Here is a 20,222-nt window from a genome sequence, read left to right on the forward strand (position 1 = left end):
GAATGGACGACCCGTTCTAATAAAAAATAAAAAAGTAAAAATTGCCAAAACTGTTGGACAGTCTAAATGGTTCAACCACCTGGGTCAGTAGTTTTTTGACTAAATCAATGGTTTTTGGCGAAATAACGATTCTAGGGTAAAACGGGACCGATCACTTGACCGGTTCCTAGTTTTTTCGGTTTGACCATCTGGTCTGATCCAATTTTAAAAACCATGATTTGAGAAACTCTTTGAAGTAAACTGTTAAGAATCCCAACTAGCACCAAGTAAAACCCTCTCTTGGGTCTAGGGGTAGAGGTGATCATTTTCAGCCCATCCCCCATAAAACCTAGAAATACCAGGTTTGGGCCTAGATTTTGTGTTCAAATCCAATATTCTAAGTCTATAAAATATTTCAAGCCTGGCCAATACATATTTATATGTTAAATTTATAATTAGTCATATATCATTTTATGTTATATTTTATATAACTATTATAATATAACACCTATAATACATATTATATATACAAAATTATATTATATAATGTAGAAAATAAATATTTTATATACAAAAAATATAGGCCTAGAATCAGGTCAGACTTATGTTTCATGCTTGAAACCCAGGCCTAGACTGGCTCAGCCCTGATATTCTTTTTTTTTTTTTTTTTTTTTTTGGAGAATGACGGTTCAGCGAAGGGTCAGAATTTTTAGGCTCAAAATACATTGAGTTGAATGCCATATCAGAATTAATGTCAATTCGTGGGTGGGCATTGATGTATAAAGTGGGGTTTTTGACATTTTAAATATTTATAAATGTGCTATTAATTCTGAAATCTTTGAGAAACATTGCATGAACCTCAAAGATTGAGAACCCATATGAACAATGCGATTATAGGGCTCAGACTCTCACACATGACAAGGGCAAGTCACGATGTGGTACGAATTCACATGCCTTGCTTTGCTGGTCAGATGACTCAGATAGGCATGGCAGCATGATCCATGTGCGTATCAGATTTCATTGTGGTCATGTGACATGCCTTAGAGGGACGTGCCTTTCATATCAAATTCTCACCAAAATAGATAGATAGAAATATAAGGATATAAGTAGCTAGTGAGACTAGGGCTGTTCATAAGAAGATCCAGTCCGATTAAACCGACCGATCAATCCGACCAATTCGAACCGAACTGACTTAGTAGTTAGTAGTTAGTTCCTAGTTAGTATTGACAACCTACTTAGTTCCTATTTAACTAAGTTGTCTTTATCGTAGTTACAACCTAACTTAATTTCTAGCCTTGTAGGTAGTAATGACATTAATGACAAGTATTGTAAGACAATTAGACAAAGAATTTTTTTGAAAAAGTTTAAAGAAAAAAATCAAAGGATCCTAATTTTTATGGTCTTTTACACCAAATAGGCAACCGATTACAATTATAATTATGTGTCATTTTTTACTTAGATTATAAGGTTTCTTGAAATATATAAATTTCAGTCTTCTTTCTCTAATACAGTTTGATTTTCTATTTTCTTGATAATTTCTATTCTAATTTGGTCTGCCCCCTGCCAATTTCAGTATTCTTTCTCTAATAGAATTATGTGTCATTTTTTATATCAAATTTCAGTATTATTTCTCCAATCTATCAATTTATTACTATGGTTGAACTTAGAGCCGAAACCGACCCAACCCGACTCAACTTGACTCAAACCGACCAGATCGATTTTGCTTAACACATGGTCAATTTCAATTTCAATTTCAGTTAATCCGACCAGATCGAATCTATTGAAAAAATCTCCAAGTTTGGTTGCCCAACCAAAAATTTTGATAGTCGCACTCTCACAAAGAGAAGCGTCGGGATCCGCTGTTTACCTGACAGCGTGATTAATGCCGGATTGATTCCCAGCTTTGAGCCTATAAATACAAGGTGCAGTCTGTAAATTTACACTATTTACACGCTCGATGGTGCGTTTTCCAGCCATGGATCCCGCAGATAGTTAAGCTGCAGATTCGGAGGCTCCACATAACATAACTGATCCGCACAACCTCACAAGTCACGACCGAATGAAATCCCATCTTCCGCATGTCTCTGAATTCTCAAGCCAACCGCCCTACCCTCACCTCCTCTATCCCCACTTCCTTTCCTTCACGGAAGTCTCTTTACTGGGTCTTGGTCTCTTGGGTTGTGATACCCGTGACAAAAATATAGATACAATACGCAAACCATATAAAAGTATAAAACTGATCTCCCTCTCTCGGCTGCTCTTTTAACTCCATTAACAGAATCCCCAGAATCTCAACTACCCGAGGAATTGCTCAGAGATCAAACTACCCTTTATCGTGTTCTATGTATTTGGATAAAATAAATAAATAAATAAAGAAGACCCACGGAGGCTTGGTGTGAATTCTTTCGTCTGCATATTTCAACTTGGTTAGTATCACATTCGACATGTTCTGTTAATTTCAGTTGTTTTTCTCTTCCGAGTTGTTGGGTAAATGATATTTTGTTGTTTCATTCACGTTTAAATTGCTTTGTTGAAAATGGAATTAGATCCAAGTAGCACATCGTAAGAACAGATTTTTTAGGAGGCATTTATACTTGTTTATTTTTGGTTGGCACGCCGCACGCAGCGTTTGCTATTAGATGATGGGAATTATTTGGTTTTATTGAAAGTTTTTCTTTTGTGATTCAATCGGATTCTACTGCTTTTTTACGTAAACGGGCAATTGAGATGGAGTCTGTTCGGGGAAATTCTGGTGATTCTGATACTACATTGCCGGGATACTACGGATGAAGATTGCATTTCCCTTTTTCTTTTATTTGTTGGGTCTACCTATTTTCCTCATATTATGTGCGTCCTGAATGCTCTGATTGCAGTTTGTGTGCGCCTTTTAGATAAAAAATTGCAAATGTTGGATATTCAGCATTGGGGAATGTGGGATTATGCGTGGCGGGTTATGTTTTTTTTTTTTTTCTTTTCTGGTTAATGATAAAATGCTCTTTTTTATCTTCACTTATCAAAAGCAATATAATGGGGTAAAAGTAAGAGGAATTTCCATAATTTTGTTATAGAGAACATGCAATATGCTCACAGTTCTTACTTTCACTTGCCACGCATTTCTGTGTATTGGTCAAGGAGCATGCATGGCAGATTATGTTGGATATTCAGCTTTGGTAAATGTAGGATTATGTGTGGTAGGTTATGGCTTTTCTGGTTAATTATAAATTGTTCCTTTTTATTTTGACTTGGCAAAAGCAATATAATAGGGTAAAAGTAAGAGGAATTGCCATAATTTTGTTATAGAGAATATGCAGTATATTCACAATTCTTACTTTCACTTACCATGCATTCTCTGTATTGGTCAAGGAGCATGTGTTTCCAGTAATTCGCCAGCATAAAAATGAATTCTTTTGCAAAAGTGAAGTTAGATGACCTCTGAAGGAGTAATGCATAAGCCTCAGAAATGAACCATACGAATCTTCTTGCGTATCTAGTTAATGATGGGTGGATACTGTAATAAGCTATTTTAAGGGTGTAGTTGTAACTGATTTTCTTAGGAATCTTGGTTGTAAATTTTCCAGGGTTTCCATCCCATGACATTTAAGATGATCCAACCAAGATCCTATCTCTGCTAATTTGGCCTGGTAGAGAGCAATTAAATCGCCATTATAGAAGGAGAATTTCAGGAGTCACTCAATGTTGCATGGACTGTCCTAAAAGGATGTAGTGTCCGTTTAGGACATGTTTAGACTCCAACATTCAGTGGGAAAAATATTTCTCTATGACATTATTCTTTGTCTCCTTGCTAGTTAAACATAAATGAACAGCTAATGTACACAACGAATGCTATTTTTCCTACAAAACGTTATTAAGTAACAAAGAAAATCATTTAGACCTTTTTCTATATGTTTATAACCTTAAAATTTAACAAAGTATAGACTACTTTAATGGTTTGTACTTTTTTGTAGACATCCATGAGTCCTTGTTTCTTCGTCTTGCCGAGTCAGGTTCCCAGACACATGTAAGGTTCTGATTCCTATGTCTGTATCCATGTAAAAGTGGGGCCACTGCTTGGTGCTATGATAAAATCTCGGCTGACAAGATTGACAATGTGGTTCAAGTCTTAGAGTGACTACTTTGTGCAAAAAGTGCCAAAGGTTAGGTCTGTATCCAGTTCACCCCTTCCAATACCTAAATAGGTAGTACCAACATTGGGTAATGACCCTATTTTTAATAGGAGGAGAAATGAGCATTATAAGGAGATCTGAAGAAAAAGGAGGTGCTCTGAGGGTGGTCTTGTTTTCAAAGATTATCTCATGCAATCTCATAATGGTCATGAAGCTAGGAAGATGAATTTACATTTTTCTCTCTCCCCCTTGACTACTTTCTGTGTCAGGGTAATTCATTCATTTCTAGTGAGATTTAAATATTTTGTGGGGATCAGTATGCTGTGTAAACCTGACAACCTTTACCACTTACACCTTTTATGTTGCTTGAGCAACTTTGAAACTTAGATTATTATAGAGTTTTAACTAGGGAATAACTGAGAGACACATGCTCTGATATCAACATATCCCAATATATCAACTTTTAGAAGAAACATGCCTATGAAGAAATTTACAAAAAAAGTTACCAACTTCTCCAGAAAATTCACTAATCTTTGTAACTTGAACTTGAGCATTTAGATAAATGTGTTTTCATGCTTTACTGCAAATGTCAAGTTGCATTGTACTGTCTTATTCAATTAAGCCAATGAAAAGGCTTTTTTTTTGTGTCAAACATGTTTTGATGCATGTTCAAGCAGATTCAGCATTCCAATTTAGTTTTCTTAATCCGTTATCTTTTTAAAGCTCGTATCAGGGGATCATCTCTCCCTTAATTGTATCTGATTTCACATATATGTCAGCTGTGTTAATTATGAATTCATCTGTTAAGCTTATTTAAGTCTTTATACTTTTATATTCTCTCATTTGGTTACTCTTGATTCTTATTCTGTTGATCCTATTTTATATCAGATGATTTACATTATTTTCTTCTTCATCACAGGGTAAAAGAAATTAAGTTATTAGGTTTCAAATGGCTCCAGATACTTTGATTTCTGAATCACCTAGGCGAAAGCCAGGTCTTTTGAGAGATCAAGTCCAATTGGTAAAGAGAAAGGACTGTAATCGCTATGAGATTGTCCCAATACAAGATCCACTATCATTTGAGAAGGGTTTCTTTATAGTAATTAAAGCATGCCAATTATTGGCCCAAAAAAATGATGGAATAATACTGATCGGAGTAGCAGGTCCCTCTGGTGCTGGTAAGACTGTGTTCACTGAGAAAGTGCTCAATTTTATGCCCAGCATTGCTGTCATATCGATGGACGACTACAATGATTCAAGTCGTATTATTGATGGAAACTTTGATGGTAACATTTTCTTTCCACTCTGGCACTAGACTCCTTTTGACTAGAATTGGTATGCTACATTGTCATTCACTGGTTTTAGGGGTGCAAGATGGGTAATTGTTTTGGATGATTTACATAGCATTAGGCCCTGGTCTCAGGCTGGACTCATTCAAATTTTAAAAAATTCTCAACCTGAGCCTGCCCAAGTTGCACCCCTACTAATTTTAGTCAGATATGCTCTTCAAATCTACATTATGAATCCGTTTTCCTATTAATGTTTCTTCTGAAGCATTTAGACTTCTCTGAATGACTTATTTTTTAATATAACCCAGAGGAGGTGGTGCTTATCGAAAAAAAAAAAAGAACAAGAACAAAAAGAACAGGTGATACTGATATCCACTTGAACTGTGAAAAGCTTTGTAGGAATTGTTTCAATTAAAAGCTAGAAATCTACTAGCAAGAGGTATGTCTTGCATTGACCTACCGCTACAGGGAACAGTTGTTATGTTAATAATTTTTCTCTCTAGTATTATGAATATTTTGTGGCATGAAATAGGAATTACTTGATGATCTTGTTCTAGTTATGTAGTCCAACTTGATGAGCCATAATTTGATGTATATATGTATTGATGATCTTGCAGCATAGACAAAAACTGTTTAGGTAAAGGCTTAGTTGAGTGCAATAGCTGTTTAGAGGGCTGTGGAACCAATGATAACAGTCCATGTCAGTAATAAATTTCATGGGACCTACAACCATTTAATTTCTTACTGTGGGCCCCATGTTTCTATCACTGGCGTCAGACATTATCATTGGTTCCACAGCCTGCTGAACAGCCATTGTGTTCAGCTAATCCAAATTCAACTAATATACACATTGGGTGTGTGCAATACAAAGAAATGATTAATTGATGTGGTTCCAAGGTGGGCAGATGTTTGTTAAGTAAATTATACAACACCTCCCTGACATGGTGTTTGTTTCTCAAAGCTTTCTTTATAAGTTTTCTGTGGATTTACTTGCAGACTTATGAAAAAAATACATAGAGGATTTTTTCCTAATCATATTAAAACCTCTGAAGCTGTGTTTGGTAAGAGTGCAAATGCTAACCAAAGTGAATTTGCACTCTGGTTCAGTTTTGCAGGCATTTGGTAAGAGTGTTTTTTGTACTGAAACTGACAGTAAATTTATTTATTTTTTCTGACATGTTTGCATTCAAAGTTGAAGCAAACATTGCAGAAAAGTTGGTCAATATAAAAAAGGTGGACTTCAGTCTTGGAATTCGTGTTTGTACCCATCACAACCAAATACGTTTGGTAAGAAAACAAAAACTTGTCAACACAAACCAAACTAATTTTGCATTTTCGTGGACCTTACATATTTGCATTTGCTCTCTTACTAAACATAGCCTACAGTGAAGGGAATCAGAAAGATGATGAGCTTTACAGGTTACTCTTGCCTCTTACTTAACTTTTGTTTTTCTTTTAAACAAGATTATTTTAACAAAATTAGGGGTAATTACCTACAACAGTCATTGAACTCAGGCTTATCACAACCTCCTTTGGGGCTTCAGTGTGTGTTGGATTAATATTTGGCATGCCAGGACATGAACAGACAGGCCTTGTTCAGATACTGTTGCTGCAAGGCCATATACATATAAGAAGGATACTATAAGGTTTTAATGTAAGGGGAAGCTGACCTAATAAAGCCAGTAACTTGTTTTTTTCTTTGATGAAGAGAATATGAATATTTCACTATTGGAAGATAATGACTATCATATTAATGCTGGAGCAGAGATATGTACCCTTCTAGAAGGTTTCAGAATTTCCAAATATCTGCATATTTGATCCCTAGCAGTTGATGGGGACTCAAAAAATGCCATTATATCAACCACAACCTATGGTTTTGGCCCCTGGAAACTCTCCCACCTATTGCTATAAATTAAAGAGTTCTCTTCTATGGATTGTTGCTTCAGGCGGATTGCCAGAGAATTAGAATCAGGTGGAAGATAGCCTAGCTAAATCAGGGTTGGGAAGGGAATTTTTGTACAGTGCAAGTACAATGCCTTCCATTTACGTGGGCTTTGCCTTTTGTTTCTCAGGGCCTTTTGTACATCCTTCCCTTTTTTGAGTAATGAAATTCTGTTATCCTTTCTCATCATCATCATCGTCATCATGCCTTATCCCAACTATATTGGATTTGCTACATGAGTCCTGCTTCAGCAATCCATTCTATTTAATGATATCCACTGTTAAATTATTAGTGGCTAAAAAAAGGTCTAGTTGATGGTTTGATAGAGAGTAGAAAGTTGGGATGGACAAGGTTTTAATATGGGAATGAATAGGAAAACGTGGAGGGCTTTCCAGGATGGCAAAAGGAGTAGTAACACTATTCAGGTTAAAGGTGGAGGGAGAATAGGTAGTAACAGGGAGCAATAATTGTGCATGGTGGTTTGAATTGTTGGGTGCTAGAGTTGTGCTCAGTAGTTGGGTGGAGCTATTATGTGAGAATTTGTTTGGTTTGGAGGTTTGACCTGCCATCTGAGTTTTAGAGGTCGGTGAGGGTCTTATTTTAGGTTTGTTTTTTTGATAATAAAAAAAATATTTCATTAAGAAAAAAAGAGAAAGTACAAGAGAAAAGTGGCAAGCTATCACCTCAGAGAAAACAACACCACCAACTGAACTACAACAAGCAGCCATAAAAAAACAAAAAGAACTCCAAACATACAATTCAATGCCAACCTCCCAGGAGCCTCCAACCTCTGACACCACCCGCACACCAAGGACAACCACCTGACTTTGCCAAAATAAAACAAAACACAGCAAACAAATGCCATCACTAATCCTCCCCCTCAAGCATCTCCTCCTGCCCATCATCAGCCTCATTCCAGACCTCTCCTCATTCCCCTACTGCACTCTTCTTCACACTCTCTTCCCTCCTTTTCCTCTCGAACTCCCCGATGGCTTTTCTAGCAAATGCCTCACCACCCAGAAAGAACAGGTCAAGACTCTTGCCCACCTCAACATTTCTCTCAGCAATTTTCTCAATTGCCAAGTATCCTTCTCTTTTTCAATGGAGGTTCTACCAACTAATTTCCCCATATTTTCATCTCTATCCCCATTTTTCTTCTTCTCTTGAGACAAATGCACCAATGAACTGAAGTGGTCAAGGTGATTTTGGTTTTGGAACCTTCTTTGATTATTTTAATTATCTGCAGTGTTGTGACCTCTCTTTCTTAGCTGAGCTTGGGATGTGTTTTATGTTTTTTCTACACTCCTTGTCCTCATTATGCCTTTCATTTTCTTTAGTATAATGTTAATAATCGTTGAAGAAAATAAAATAAATGCACAGAATCTTTAGCTGTAAAGTCACTAGATTTATGTATTTGACTTTTCTAAGAAAACAAAGGAAGGCTAACGGAGGATGTAGATTGAGGCAGTGAGAAAAAGAATTAAAGATTCATGCTTAACAGCTTAAGATTTCCCTAGATAGAAGCAATTACAAAACAGGATGTCTCTGATAATGACCACCACATTCCTTTTTCCCCCCTACTCATGATGGCTACCTGTTAAAAGAAGAAATGGCCCTTGATGCGTGGTAAGATGTATGGTGTGAGGACATACCTTTGATGGACCTCTTTCCTTAGCTTTTTATGCTGCAGCTCAAGATAGTGAAGTGAAAGTTGAGGATTGCTACGAAATCAGTAATGGAGCAGTGGTCTGGCAACCCTCTTTTAGATGAAACCTCAATGATTGGGAGGTTGATCAAGTGATGGATTGCAGTCCCTAACTCTGTGTTGGAGGATAGGAAGGTATGGAGATGGGATACTTCTGGGTTGTTTACTACTTTACTGTAAGGTCCTTTTATAAGAAGTTGGAGGGTACAAGGCCAAGCTCATTCCTTGGTGCAAGTATTTGTTACCCCCCAGTTCCATCAAGACTGCATTCTTTGTTTGGGCAGCTTCTTTAAATAGATGTTTGACAAAAGATATTTATTAAGGAGGATGGTGGTGGGCAGTAGTTGTTGTCCATTGTAGTAAATGTGATGAATCTATGAACCATGTGTTCCTCCTTGATTCTCAAGGAGCTTTTGGGTATGGATACGAGACCTTTGGAGTCAAAGAATGCTGTCTGGGATTGGTTGAGCATTTTTTTCAGAGCTGGCAGTTAAGAGACTTAAGTAGAAGAAGGAAGGTGGTGTGGAGGACTGCCCCTTATGCTGTTTGTTGGGCAATGTGGGATGGAGAGAAATGCTAGACATTTGATAACAAAGTTCAGTTTGAAGAGGGTGGTGACCAGAAAGATTCAAGGCATTATGTGCTCTTGGTTGGAAGTGCATAAACTGTTTAAAGTATTGCCTTATAATTCTTTTTTTTTCCTTCTAAAGGGAACTCTTTTTTGTGTAAATGGGATTTAGTGCTGAGATGGTCTTTTGTTTTGTATAGCTTTCTTGCTCCATGCTATTGTTTTTTTGGGACTGCTGTAATTTGGTTCTGATAAAAAAGGCTGTTACCCAATATTGGTCCTAATATCTGGGGTCTGTTCTTAGGTTTAGTTTTTTATTTCTGCTGTTAGTCTAGGATGCTGTCAGCATGTTCCTTTCTTCATTTAAGTTAATTATTAGGGCGTGCCACCAGGGGCATGTTTGTAATTTTTCTTTTCTTTTATTTTACATCATGTTAATATAAATAGGAAACTGGGCACTACCAGCTGAACCTTATGACTCTCAAACACTTTTCTTCCTCTCCTCTTCTCTTCTTTTCTCTCTTCTCTCCTCTCTCTCTTCTAGAAAGAAAACAGGGTATCAGAGCATAACTCTGGGTGATAGGAGTCTCTTTTCTCCTCTGAATCACATTCCTTCCACCCGGTTTTCTGATTCTTGGACAGTGAAGGCAAAGAAACCCTAATTGGACTGATCAGAATGGGACAGCTGAAAGAACCTAAGAGTGGGACAGCTGAACATGATAGGTGGGACCAAGAGAACAGTATGGTGATGTCCTGGCTTCTGGTAGCCATGGAACCTGATGTGAAGAAGAATTTTATGTGGGTAGGCACTGCTAGTGAAATATGGGAACAGGAAAAAACCACCTATTTCTGAGTAAAGACTCTATGCCAAGATTTACCAATTATAAGCTGAATCCTCAACCTGTAAATGGGGGAACCATAGTTTGTTAGCCTATTATTCAGCCCTTACTCCAGTATGGAAGGAGTTGGACTACTATAAAGCTATAGAATGGAAACATGATGATGATGCTAAAGCCTATAAGAAGTTAGTTTCTCAGCAACGGGTTTTTGCTTTCTTGTTGGGACTAAATCCCATATATGAACCTCTTAGAGTTCAGATTTTAGGGAGTAAAGAATTGCCTTCAGTTCAAGAGGTGTATGCCCTGGTCCAGTCTAAGGAAAGTAGGTGGAGTGTGATGGTTACAACTGAGGTGGAGCAACATGTGGCATTAACTACAATGGGTGGTAATAATATGGGAAAGAAAAATGACTCCAAGAAGGTTGGTGATAAGGACAAGTTGTTCTGTACTCACTGCCGGCGTTCAAGACATACACAAGACACAAGTTGGGAGCTCCATGGGAGGCCGAAGTGGGCTGTAAAGAACCATGAACAGGGTAAGGTGCAGGGTTAGAATAAGCCTAATACAACACATAATGTAGCAAATGTGGCAACCCAAGAGCCAAGATACCCAATCTGTTGGGGTGTCGACTAATATTGCTTGGGAGTACCTCATTGGTTTTGACCCCAAGGAAAATATCATGAATTCCTTCTGAAATCATTTGGAAACATATGATAGGGCCTTGCGTCAGATGGACAGTTCAATTACTTGTACCCCTTCTACTTCATTTGCGTCTACATCAATGCAACCTTTGCCTTCAATGTATCCATTGCCACTGATTCCCCCTAGATCATTGACTCAGGGGCCTTTAACCACATGACCGGTAAGCCAAAACTTTTTCAATCTTACAACCTTTTGTCAAGAAGAGATAAGGTGAGACTTGTAGATGAATCATTCTCCTCCATTGCAGGCCAATGATCAATATCCCTTCCTCATGGACTTAGCCTGAATAATGTTTTGCCTGATTCTCAACTTCCCATCAATTTGTTTTCTATTAGTAGTATCACAATGTTAGAACCTGCCTAACTCAGGGCTCTTCGAGGGAGCCAACCTCCTGAATTTGTTGGAAGGAGAGAGAGAGAGAGAGAGATTAATGCCGAAAGAATTACTGTCTTATTTCTCTTTATGCTTCACTACTTATACTATTTACAATCTTTGATTTCTTTTTGTTACAACTGTTGCAAGTGGACGATTAGTTGTGCTGACGTGGCCTCCTCTTGTAAAACTGATTAACTGCTTTCTGTTAGTCTGTTCCAGTAGTCTTTACAATCCCCCCCCTCCTTTAGAGCGACCTTGCCCTCAAGGTCTAATGTGGGAAAATTTGATTGTAGATCTAAGTAGGATTCCCAGGTTGCGTCCTCTTTTGGGAGTTTAGACCAAACAACTAATGCTTATGGTATGACTTTTCCACCCTGGCACACCCATCTGAAATCAATGATGCAGGCTGGTTCAGTCTGCACCTGTCCTTCCTCTGAAAATGTGGGAAGGGTCGCACTTGTAATCACTCCTGACTTCAGCCCTTTCTTCAATAAGGAGAAATGGAATACAGGGTGCAGTTTTGATGTTGTGGAAGGTCCAACTTGTAGGCCACTGACCTTATTCTCTCAAGGATTTTAAATGGTCCAAAATAGCGCGGACTGAGTTTGTTCCACTGTCGGCTTGCAATTGAAATCTGTTTGAAAGGTTGTAATTTGAGAAACACCCAATCACTGACTTCATATTGGACATTCTTGTGATGTTTATCATAGGTGTGCTTCATACATTACTATGCCTGTAAGAGATGATGTCTCAGTTCCTTTAACACCTCATCTCGTTGCATCAGCTGTTCTTCTACGGCCGCTACTGTGGTGGTCCCTTTTTCATAAGGAAGTAGAGGGGGAGGGTCCCGACCATATAGAGCTCTAAAGGGTGTCATCCCAGCGGCGCTATGGAAAGTGGTGTTGTACCACCATTCAGCCTGGTGGATCCACTTCACCCATTGTCTTGGTCGATCTCCCGCGAAGCATCTTAGATATGTTTCGACTTTCGAGACTCTTGTTAACCGCCTTTGTCTGTCCATCAGATTGGGGATGGAAGCTAGTTGCCTTGAACAGTTTAACCCCGTGTAGGCGAAAAAGCTCAGCCTAGAAACGACTCATAAAAATAGGGTCTCTGTCTGTTAGAATTGAGCTGGGGAGCCCATGTAGGCGCACAATTTCCCAGAGGAACAATTCAGCAATTGCGACTGCTATAAATGGGTGTGATAGAGGTAGGAAATGACTGTATTTCGTCAATTTATCCACTACCACAAGGATAACTGTTTTGCCGGCAGAAACGGGCAATCCTGTGATGAAATCCATTGATATATCATCCTAGACTTGGGTTGGTATTGGGAGTGGTTGCAAGAGGCCTGCTGGTGTTGTAGTGGCCGACTTGTTTTGTTGGCATACTACACACCTGGCTATGAAGTTCTGGATAGATGTACGCATGCCTTTCTAATGGAATTGTGTGGCGATGCGTTTTTGTGTTCGTAGGATGCCGGAGTGGCCACTTGTGGGTGAGGCATGGAATAATTCCAGGAGCTTCCTCAGATGAGCAGAATCTATCGGAATTTCCAGGCGTACTTTGAAGAAGAGTAGATCATTCTTAATGGTGTACCCGGGGTGCAGTGAGGGATTTGCCAATACTTGGGCCTTCAACTGCTGTAACTCCCTATGGGATTGCGCTTCTTTTCAAAGTAGATCTAGGAGTGGAGAAGTTGGGGAAGATACTAGTAACTAAATGATTGTGGGTGCCGTGAGAGGGCGTCAGCCACCCGGTTAGCAACCCCTGCTTTGTACTCAATTATGTAGTCGTACCCTAGTAGCTTGGATATCCATCGTTGTTGTTTCGGGGATAGGACTGATTGATCCAATAAGAACTTCAAACTTTGATGGTCGGTCCGAATTATGAACCATCTACTGAGCAAGTAGGATCGCCAACGTTGGACTGCTAAGACCACTACTATTAATTCTCGTTCATAAACTGATTTAGCCCACTTTTGTGATGTTAAGGCCTTGCTGAAAAAGGCTAGTGGTAGCCCCTCTTGCATGAGAACAGCCCCAACACCTTGACCGGAGGCATCACACTCAATGATGAAGTATTTTGTGAAATCGGGCAATGCTAATGTTGGAGGGCTCGCAATTGCTTGTCTCAACTGCTCAAAAGCTTGTTGGGCCTGGGTTGACCAGTGAAAAGCGTCTTGTTTCAGCAATTGGGTCAACGGAATAGCTATTAGGCCGTAGTTTTTGATGAAGTGGCAGTAGTACCTAGTCAGGCTCAAGAAGGCCCTCAACTCTTTCACACTTTTGGGTTGCGGCCAACCCATTATACTGGAGATTTTATCTGGGTCGATCACTACAGTTCCATTCTCTACAACATGTCCCAAGTAGTGAACTTGGTTTTGTCCAAAGGAGCACTTGGACTCTTTAGCGAACAACTGGTGGGCCTCAAGTGTTGCAAGGGTGACCTGTAAATGATTCAGATGTTCCTCCCAATTGGGGCTATAGACCAATATGTCATCAAAGAAAACAAGGATGAACTTACGTAAATATGGCCGGAATATGTCGTTCATTAATGCTTGAAATGTGGCTGGAGCATTAGTCAGCCCAAACGGCATGACCAGGAACTCATAGTGGCCATCATGTGTCCTGAAAGCTGTTTTGTGAACATCCTCCCTATGTACCCTTATTTGATGATACCCAGCTTGTAAATCTAATTTTGAGAATATGGTGGCTTGACTGAGTTCATCAAGCAGCTCATCAATGACTGGTATTGGAAATTGGTCTTTAATGGTGATATTGTTAAGGGCTCTGTAATCAATACAAAATCGCCACGTCCCATCCTTTTTTTTGACTAATAATACCAGTGAAGAGAATGGGTTGTGACTGGGCTGTATTATCCCTTGCTTAAGCATATCTTGAACTTTCTTATCGATTTCAAAATTTTGAAAGTAAGGGTATCAGTAGGGTCTTACATTGGTTGGGGCAGCTCCCGGCATGAGGGGGATGCGGTGGTCATGCTCCCGGTGTGGTGGAAGTTCTTGGGGTTCTTCGAACACGCTGCCATAGTGCTGAAGGAGTTGTTGTAGGCGGCTTTGGAAGTCTCTAGGCCCATTTGGGTTGCTGTTAGCTAAAGATGGGATGGTCCAATTTGAGTCCATGTGCATGAATATGGGCTGATCCAGATCTCCTATTTGCTTTGTTAATGTTGCAAGACTGATGGGCCTTGGACCCTCGCATGTTTGCCCTTGTAGATGGACTGTAGAGTTCCCTGATGTGTGAAGTCCATGGTGAGACGGGCCCTAGCTGTCTTAACCATTGAATGCCTAGCACCACGTCCACTCCATTAAGATGAAGAGGATATAGGTCCACCGCAAACTAGTGACCCTGAACCTTTAGTGGTAAGCCCATGCAAATGCTATTGCAGGATAGGCTATTACCGTTGGCCACATGAATCATAAAAGCTGTTGTTGGTTGAACCGGGAGTCCCATTTTATCCACCAAGACTTGAGTTATGAAGTTAAGGGAACTGCCACTGTCTATGAGGATTGCCACTTGACGTCCCTGGATTAGCCTTGCAACTCTCATTGTTTGAGGGGACGCAAGTTCCGTAAGGGCTTGTAGAGATATTTCGGGTGTGCCATTGGGTTGTATTTCCCATCCTGGGTTAGATTCCCCGCAATCGGTGAGGTCATCTTCCTCTTCGGCATCTGTTTGGAGGAGAAATGCTTTCTCTTTGCAGTTGCAACAGAGTCCTTTGTCTTTGCGGGCTTGCATCTTTGCCCAGGTCATCCGTCTGAAAGGAACCAATGGACCTGGGCCCAGTATTCCTTCCTCCTTGTCTGGTGCTGTCGTCTTGGTTCCTGGACCCCATGGCCGTTGCACCTTTCTTGCTTGAGCGAACTTATCCTCATACAATCTTGCTAGCATTGCCGCATTTATGATCGAAGTGGGCTGCATCGCCTTTACTTCAGCCGTAGTTCTTCTTTTAGGCCGTCGACGAAGCTTCCCACCAACGCCTTCTTCGTCCACCCTTGGACTCTCACGGCCAGCTTTTCGAACTCCATCTGGTAATCTTTAACTGATCCCACCTGTCGTAGCTTTGCTAAACTCTCATCATGATTTTCGAACCTAGATGATCCAAAACGGATAGTCATGGCATCAGTGAGGTCTGCCCAAGTTTGACGAGGGTGCCCCCGTCGGTACTATTGAAACCAGAGGATAGCTTCCCCTTCAAGATGTGCAGAAGCCAGAGCTACCCTGTCTTGCCCAGGTGTCTCATGGTAATCGAAATACCGTTCGGCTCTGAGAATCCAGGGAGTTGGGGTCGTTGCCTGAGAAGATGGGGAAATCGATTTTGGCTGCTCTTGTTGCCGCCGGCCCTGTTCTGCAGTTGTTTTCATTGCTGCGCTCTTCTTGGCTTCCTCTGTCGTTGTTCGTTGCCCCCTGCTCTAGCCGATTGAGGAGAGTAGTGAAACCTTCCTTCATTTCTTTGAGATCTGAAGACATTCGATGGATCTCTACCTCCATTTGATCCACTCGGGTGGGTACTGATGTGTTTCTTGTGTTGGTCATGCTGGCTCTGATACCAACTTGTTAGGAACCTGCCTAACTTAGGGCTCATTGAGGGAGCCAACCTCCTAAATTCGTTGGAAGGAGAGAGAGAGAGAGATTAATGCCGAAAGAATTACTGTCTTATTTCTCTTTGTGCTTCACTAATATTGTTTACAATCTTTGATTTCTTTTTGTTACAGCTGTTGCAAGTGGATGATTAGTTGTGCTAACGTGGCCTCCTCTTGTAAAACTGATTAACTGCTTTCTGTTGGTCTGTTACAACAGTCTTTACACACAAACTCTTTAAACTGTAGTGTAACCTTTTTTCTTGGCTCATGTGTTTTTCAAGATCTAACTTCTGTAAGGACGATTGGTAGAGGAAGCTTAGTGGATGGTCTCTACACTCTTGACAACAAGGCTGGTTTCTCAGTGTCATCTTCAGAGTTGCATAGTCAGTCAAATAAGAGTTGAATTTTTTGTGGCATAAATCGGTTAGATCATGTGTCTTTTGAAATAGTGAAGTCTTTGTTTCCTTATATATTTAAGTCATGTTCAGTGTCAGATTTCCAGTGTCAAACATGTCAATTGAGCAAGTAATGTAGTACAACATTTCATTCAAATAACAAAAGGTTAAGTTTCCCTTTCCATATTGTGTATTTTGATGTTTGGGGCCCTACTACTATAACTTCGGAGGGTAGGTATAAGTACTTTATCACATTGATTGATGATTTCTCCCACTATACATGGGTATTTCCCATGTGTAGCAGAGATGAAGTTCCAAAGATTGTGCGGGGTTTCCAAAAATTTGTGTTTACACTAGTTTTATGTTGAAATTCAAAATTTTCAATCAGATAATGCAAAAGAGTATTTCCATGGTGAGCTCAATGAGTTCTATGCTTCCGATGTATCCATTCATAGGAGCTCATGTGCAAGAACACTGCAACAAAATAGTGTTGCATAAAGAAAGAGTAGACACCTCCTTGAGGTTGCACGAAGGATGATGTTACACATGAATGCACCAAAACGTTTTTGGGTAGATGTTGTACTTGCTGCTGCTTAATGTCATCAATTGCATGCCTTTCAGAGTGCTGAACTATAAGGCCCCACATCAGTTGTTGTTCCCTCAATCTCCTTTGTTTTTCATTCCCATTAGAGTGTTTAGTTGTTGTGCTTTTGTCCATGATTTATCTCCGTCTCGCGGTAAGTTAAACCCTCGGTCTATTCCATGTATCTTTCTAGGGTATCCCTCCGCTCAAAAGGTTATCGGTGCTTTGATCCCATTGGTCATAAGTTCTTTGTCTCTATGGATATCTCCTTTTTTGAGTCTAAACCATTCTTCCCTACTTCTCCTCAAGGGGAGAGTAGCGTGGAAGAGGAGAAGCAGGTCCTGGTCCGTCAAGTCTCTCTTCCTCCTATTCTGGATCTTGCTCCTTTTCATGTCTTCCAACGTACACGCCGTAGAGATCAGCAATGTGACAAAAGTGTGGAGCCATCAAACACTGAGCAACTGACACTTTCAAACTCCTAGGAGGCAAGTCCAAACGAACTAGGTACTATCCCACCTATTGATGCCTTGACTCCTATTTCAGTTGTGGGTGGCCTTGGCATTCTTATTGCTCAAAGAAAGGGAGTTAGGTCATGCACTACCAAACACCACATTACCTAGTATGTCTCCTATGACCACATTTCGTCCTCTTACTGTGCCTTCTTATCCACAGTTGAGAACATCCCCATACCCATGAATGTTGCAAAGGCTTTAAAATACCTTGAATGGACAAATGCTATGAAGGAGGAGATTAATGCCCTCCATAAGAATTAGACTTGTGAGTTGATGGATCTTCCAAGGGGGAAGGACCCAGTGGGGTGCAAGTGGGTGTTTATAGTGAAACACAAAGCGAACGTAGTGCTTTAAATGTGCAAGGGCCAATTTGCGCTTGAGATGTGTGCCTTTTTGAAGCAAGGCACAAAATTACAAAAAAATGCTAAAAAATGTTAGAAAATTCAAAAAAATGCCAAAAAATTAAAAAAAGCAAAAAAATATTAAACATAATGTTAATAAAAAAAATATAAACTTAAGTTTTAAAATAAATGTTTTAAAAAACTCGTTATCTAAAATTAAAATACATAAACATAACATGTAAAGCTTATTCAAATGAAAATTAAAAAATAAAAGCAAACATATAAAGCATTTTCAAGCATGCAAAACCTACAATCTCTTTTTTTCTCAATTGCATCCCTTCAAGTAGCTAATGTGATGTAAAACATATTGCATTCTTGATTCTATTAGTCGCCTTTGTACCACACCCCTTGAGGTAAGCCCGAACAAGTCCATGTTAGGGTCTTAAATTTGTATTTTTCACATAAAAAATAATGATTTTATAATTTTAATTGCCTTTTAAGAAAATATTTTATTGGAATGAATGAATGAACAACACTAGCAAATAGGGGGTTCTCGGAGCACGCCAAGGTGCATAAGGCATATGCCTAGGTGCACCATGAAAGGGGTGCACCTAGGACCTGGGTATGCGCCTAGGCGCGCCTTTTAAATCATTGGGTGGACAAGATAGTTGAAAGGTACAAAGCAAGGTTGGTAGAAAAAGGGTACACTCAAGTCTATGGTGTTGACTATGATGAAATGTTTGCTCCAGTAGCTAAGATGAACTCAATTCGGGTTCTTCTATCATTGGTTGCAAACCTTTACTGGGAATTGCATAAGCTGGATATAAAGAATGCCGTTTTAAATGGTGACTTGGAGGAGGAGGTGTACATGGTTCAACCCCCAAATTTATACGCCAAAGGAAGTGAAAATAAGGTGTGCAAACTAAGAAAGTCCCTCAATGGTTTAAAACAATCTCCTAGGGCATGGTTCAGTAAATTTCATATGGTAGTCTGGCAAGTAGGATTCAAACAATGTTAGTCTGATCACACTCTCTTTGTGAAGAGATGTCAAGAATAGGTTGTTGTACTGGTAGTGTATGTGGATGATATCATCATTACAGGAAACTAGAGCTCAAAAATACAAAGGTCGAAGGGGTTTTTATCCTCCTAATGGTGAACCTCTGAAAGATGTGAAACAGTTTCAAAGGTTAGTAGGAAGGTTGCTTTATTTATCCATGACATGTGGTATTTGAAGAAGTATCCAAGAATAGGGTTGCTATTCGGCAAAAATAATCATTTGAAGGTGGAAGTTTATACAGATGTTGATTGGGCAGGTGTTGTGGATGATAGAAAGTCCACAAGTGGGTACTGCACATTTGTAGGAGGAAATCTAGTGACATGGAGAAGCAAAACACAAAGTGCAGTTGCAAGGTCAAGTGCTGAAGCGGAGTATAAAGTTATGGAACATGGGGTGGCTGAAGAATCTTCTAGGGGAACTTGGGCTTATTGTTCACAAACCTATATCTCTTTATTGTGACAATAAGGCGGCTATAAATATTGCTAGCAACCCTGTCCTACACAATAGGACCAAGTACATTGAAGTGGACAAGCACTTCATAAGAGAAAAATTGGAAAATGGAGAAATCTATACTCCTTATGTCAACTCCAAGGAGCAACTAGCCGATGTTCTCACAAAAGGGCTTCCATACTTGCGGCATAATGAGTTGTGTGACAAGTTGGGCATGATACATATATTCAGCCCAACTTGAGGGGGAGCGTTGTTAGAATTAGTTTTTTATTTCTGTTGTTAGAGTGTTGTCAGTATGCTCCTTTCTTTGTTTAAGTTCTTATCATTAGGGTGTGCCACCAGGGGCATGTTTGTAATTTTTCTTTCCATTTATTTTACATCATGTTAATATAAATAGGAAGCTGGGTGCCGCCAGCTGAACCTTTTGACTCTCAAACACTTTTATTCCTCTCCTTTTCTCTTTTTTTTTTCTCCTCCTTTCTCTTCTAGAAAGTAAACAAGGTCTTGGGAGGGTTAGACTGGATGAGTTGTGATCTCCTGCCAACAAAACTCATTTCAACATGATCTGGCACCGCACATCTCATTGTGAGGCTGGGACCCACTGTAAAGATAGAACTTGCCATGTGTTAGATGTGCAATGTCAGATCATGTTGGGGGGGTGTTGGAAAGTATTTTGTTGCATGTGATCCGTACTTAGACTGGATATGGTCCTAACCTTTGCTATTTTTTTGAACAAAGTGGCTGCTCTTTGAAACCCA

The 20,222-nt window shown here is 39.7% G+C and overlaps 1 protein-coding gene across 3 annotated transcripts in view; it reads left to right on the forward strand.

The window, feature by feature from the left end:
• Window positions 1-1,752: 1,752 nt before the first annotated feature.
• LOC148863441 (inorganic pyrophosphatase TTM1-like) overlaps window positions 1,753-20,222 on the forward strand; it is a 50,553-nt gene continuing 32,083 nt past the window's right edge. Inside the window, exons 1-3 of one of the 3 annotated variants that reach the window (XM_088980692.1) lie at window positions 1,837-2,405; window positions 5,023-5,389; window positions 5,701-5,751. In XM_088980692.1, the coding sequence (XP_088836818.1) occupies window positions 5,053-5,389; window positions 5,701-5,751 (388 nt within the window). In that variant the 5' untranslated portion in view covers window positions 1,837-2,405; window positions 5,023-5,052. Of the gene's footprint in view, window positions 2,406-5,022; window positions 5,390-5,700; window positions 5,752-5,865; window positions 6,680-6,771; window positions 6,812-20,222 lie in introns of those variants that run through there. The other 2 variants (XM_088980693.1, XM_088980694.1) reach the window with 2 other exon arrangements.

This window comes from Nelumbo lutea, chromosome 3, assembly GCF_056320005.1.
Source record: "Nelumbo lutea isolate HS-2025 chromosome 3, American lotus-T2T, whole genome shotgun sequence".
In the NCBI taxonomy this organism is placed as follows: Eukaryota; Viridiplantae; Streptophyta; class Magnoliopsida; order Proteales; family Nelumbonaceae; genus Nelumbo; species Nelumbo lutea.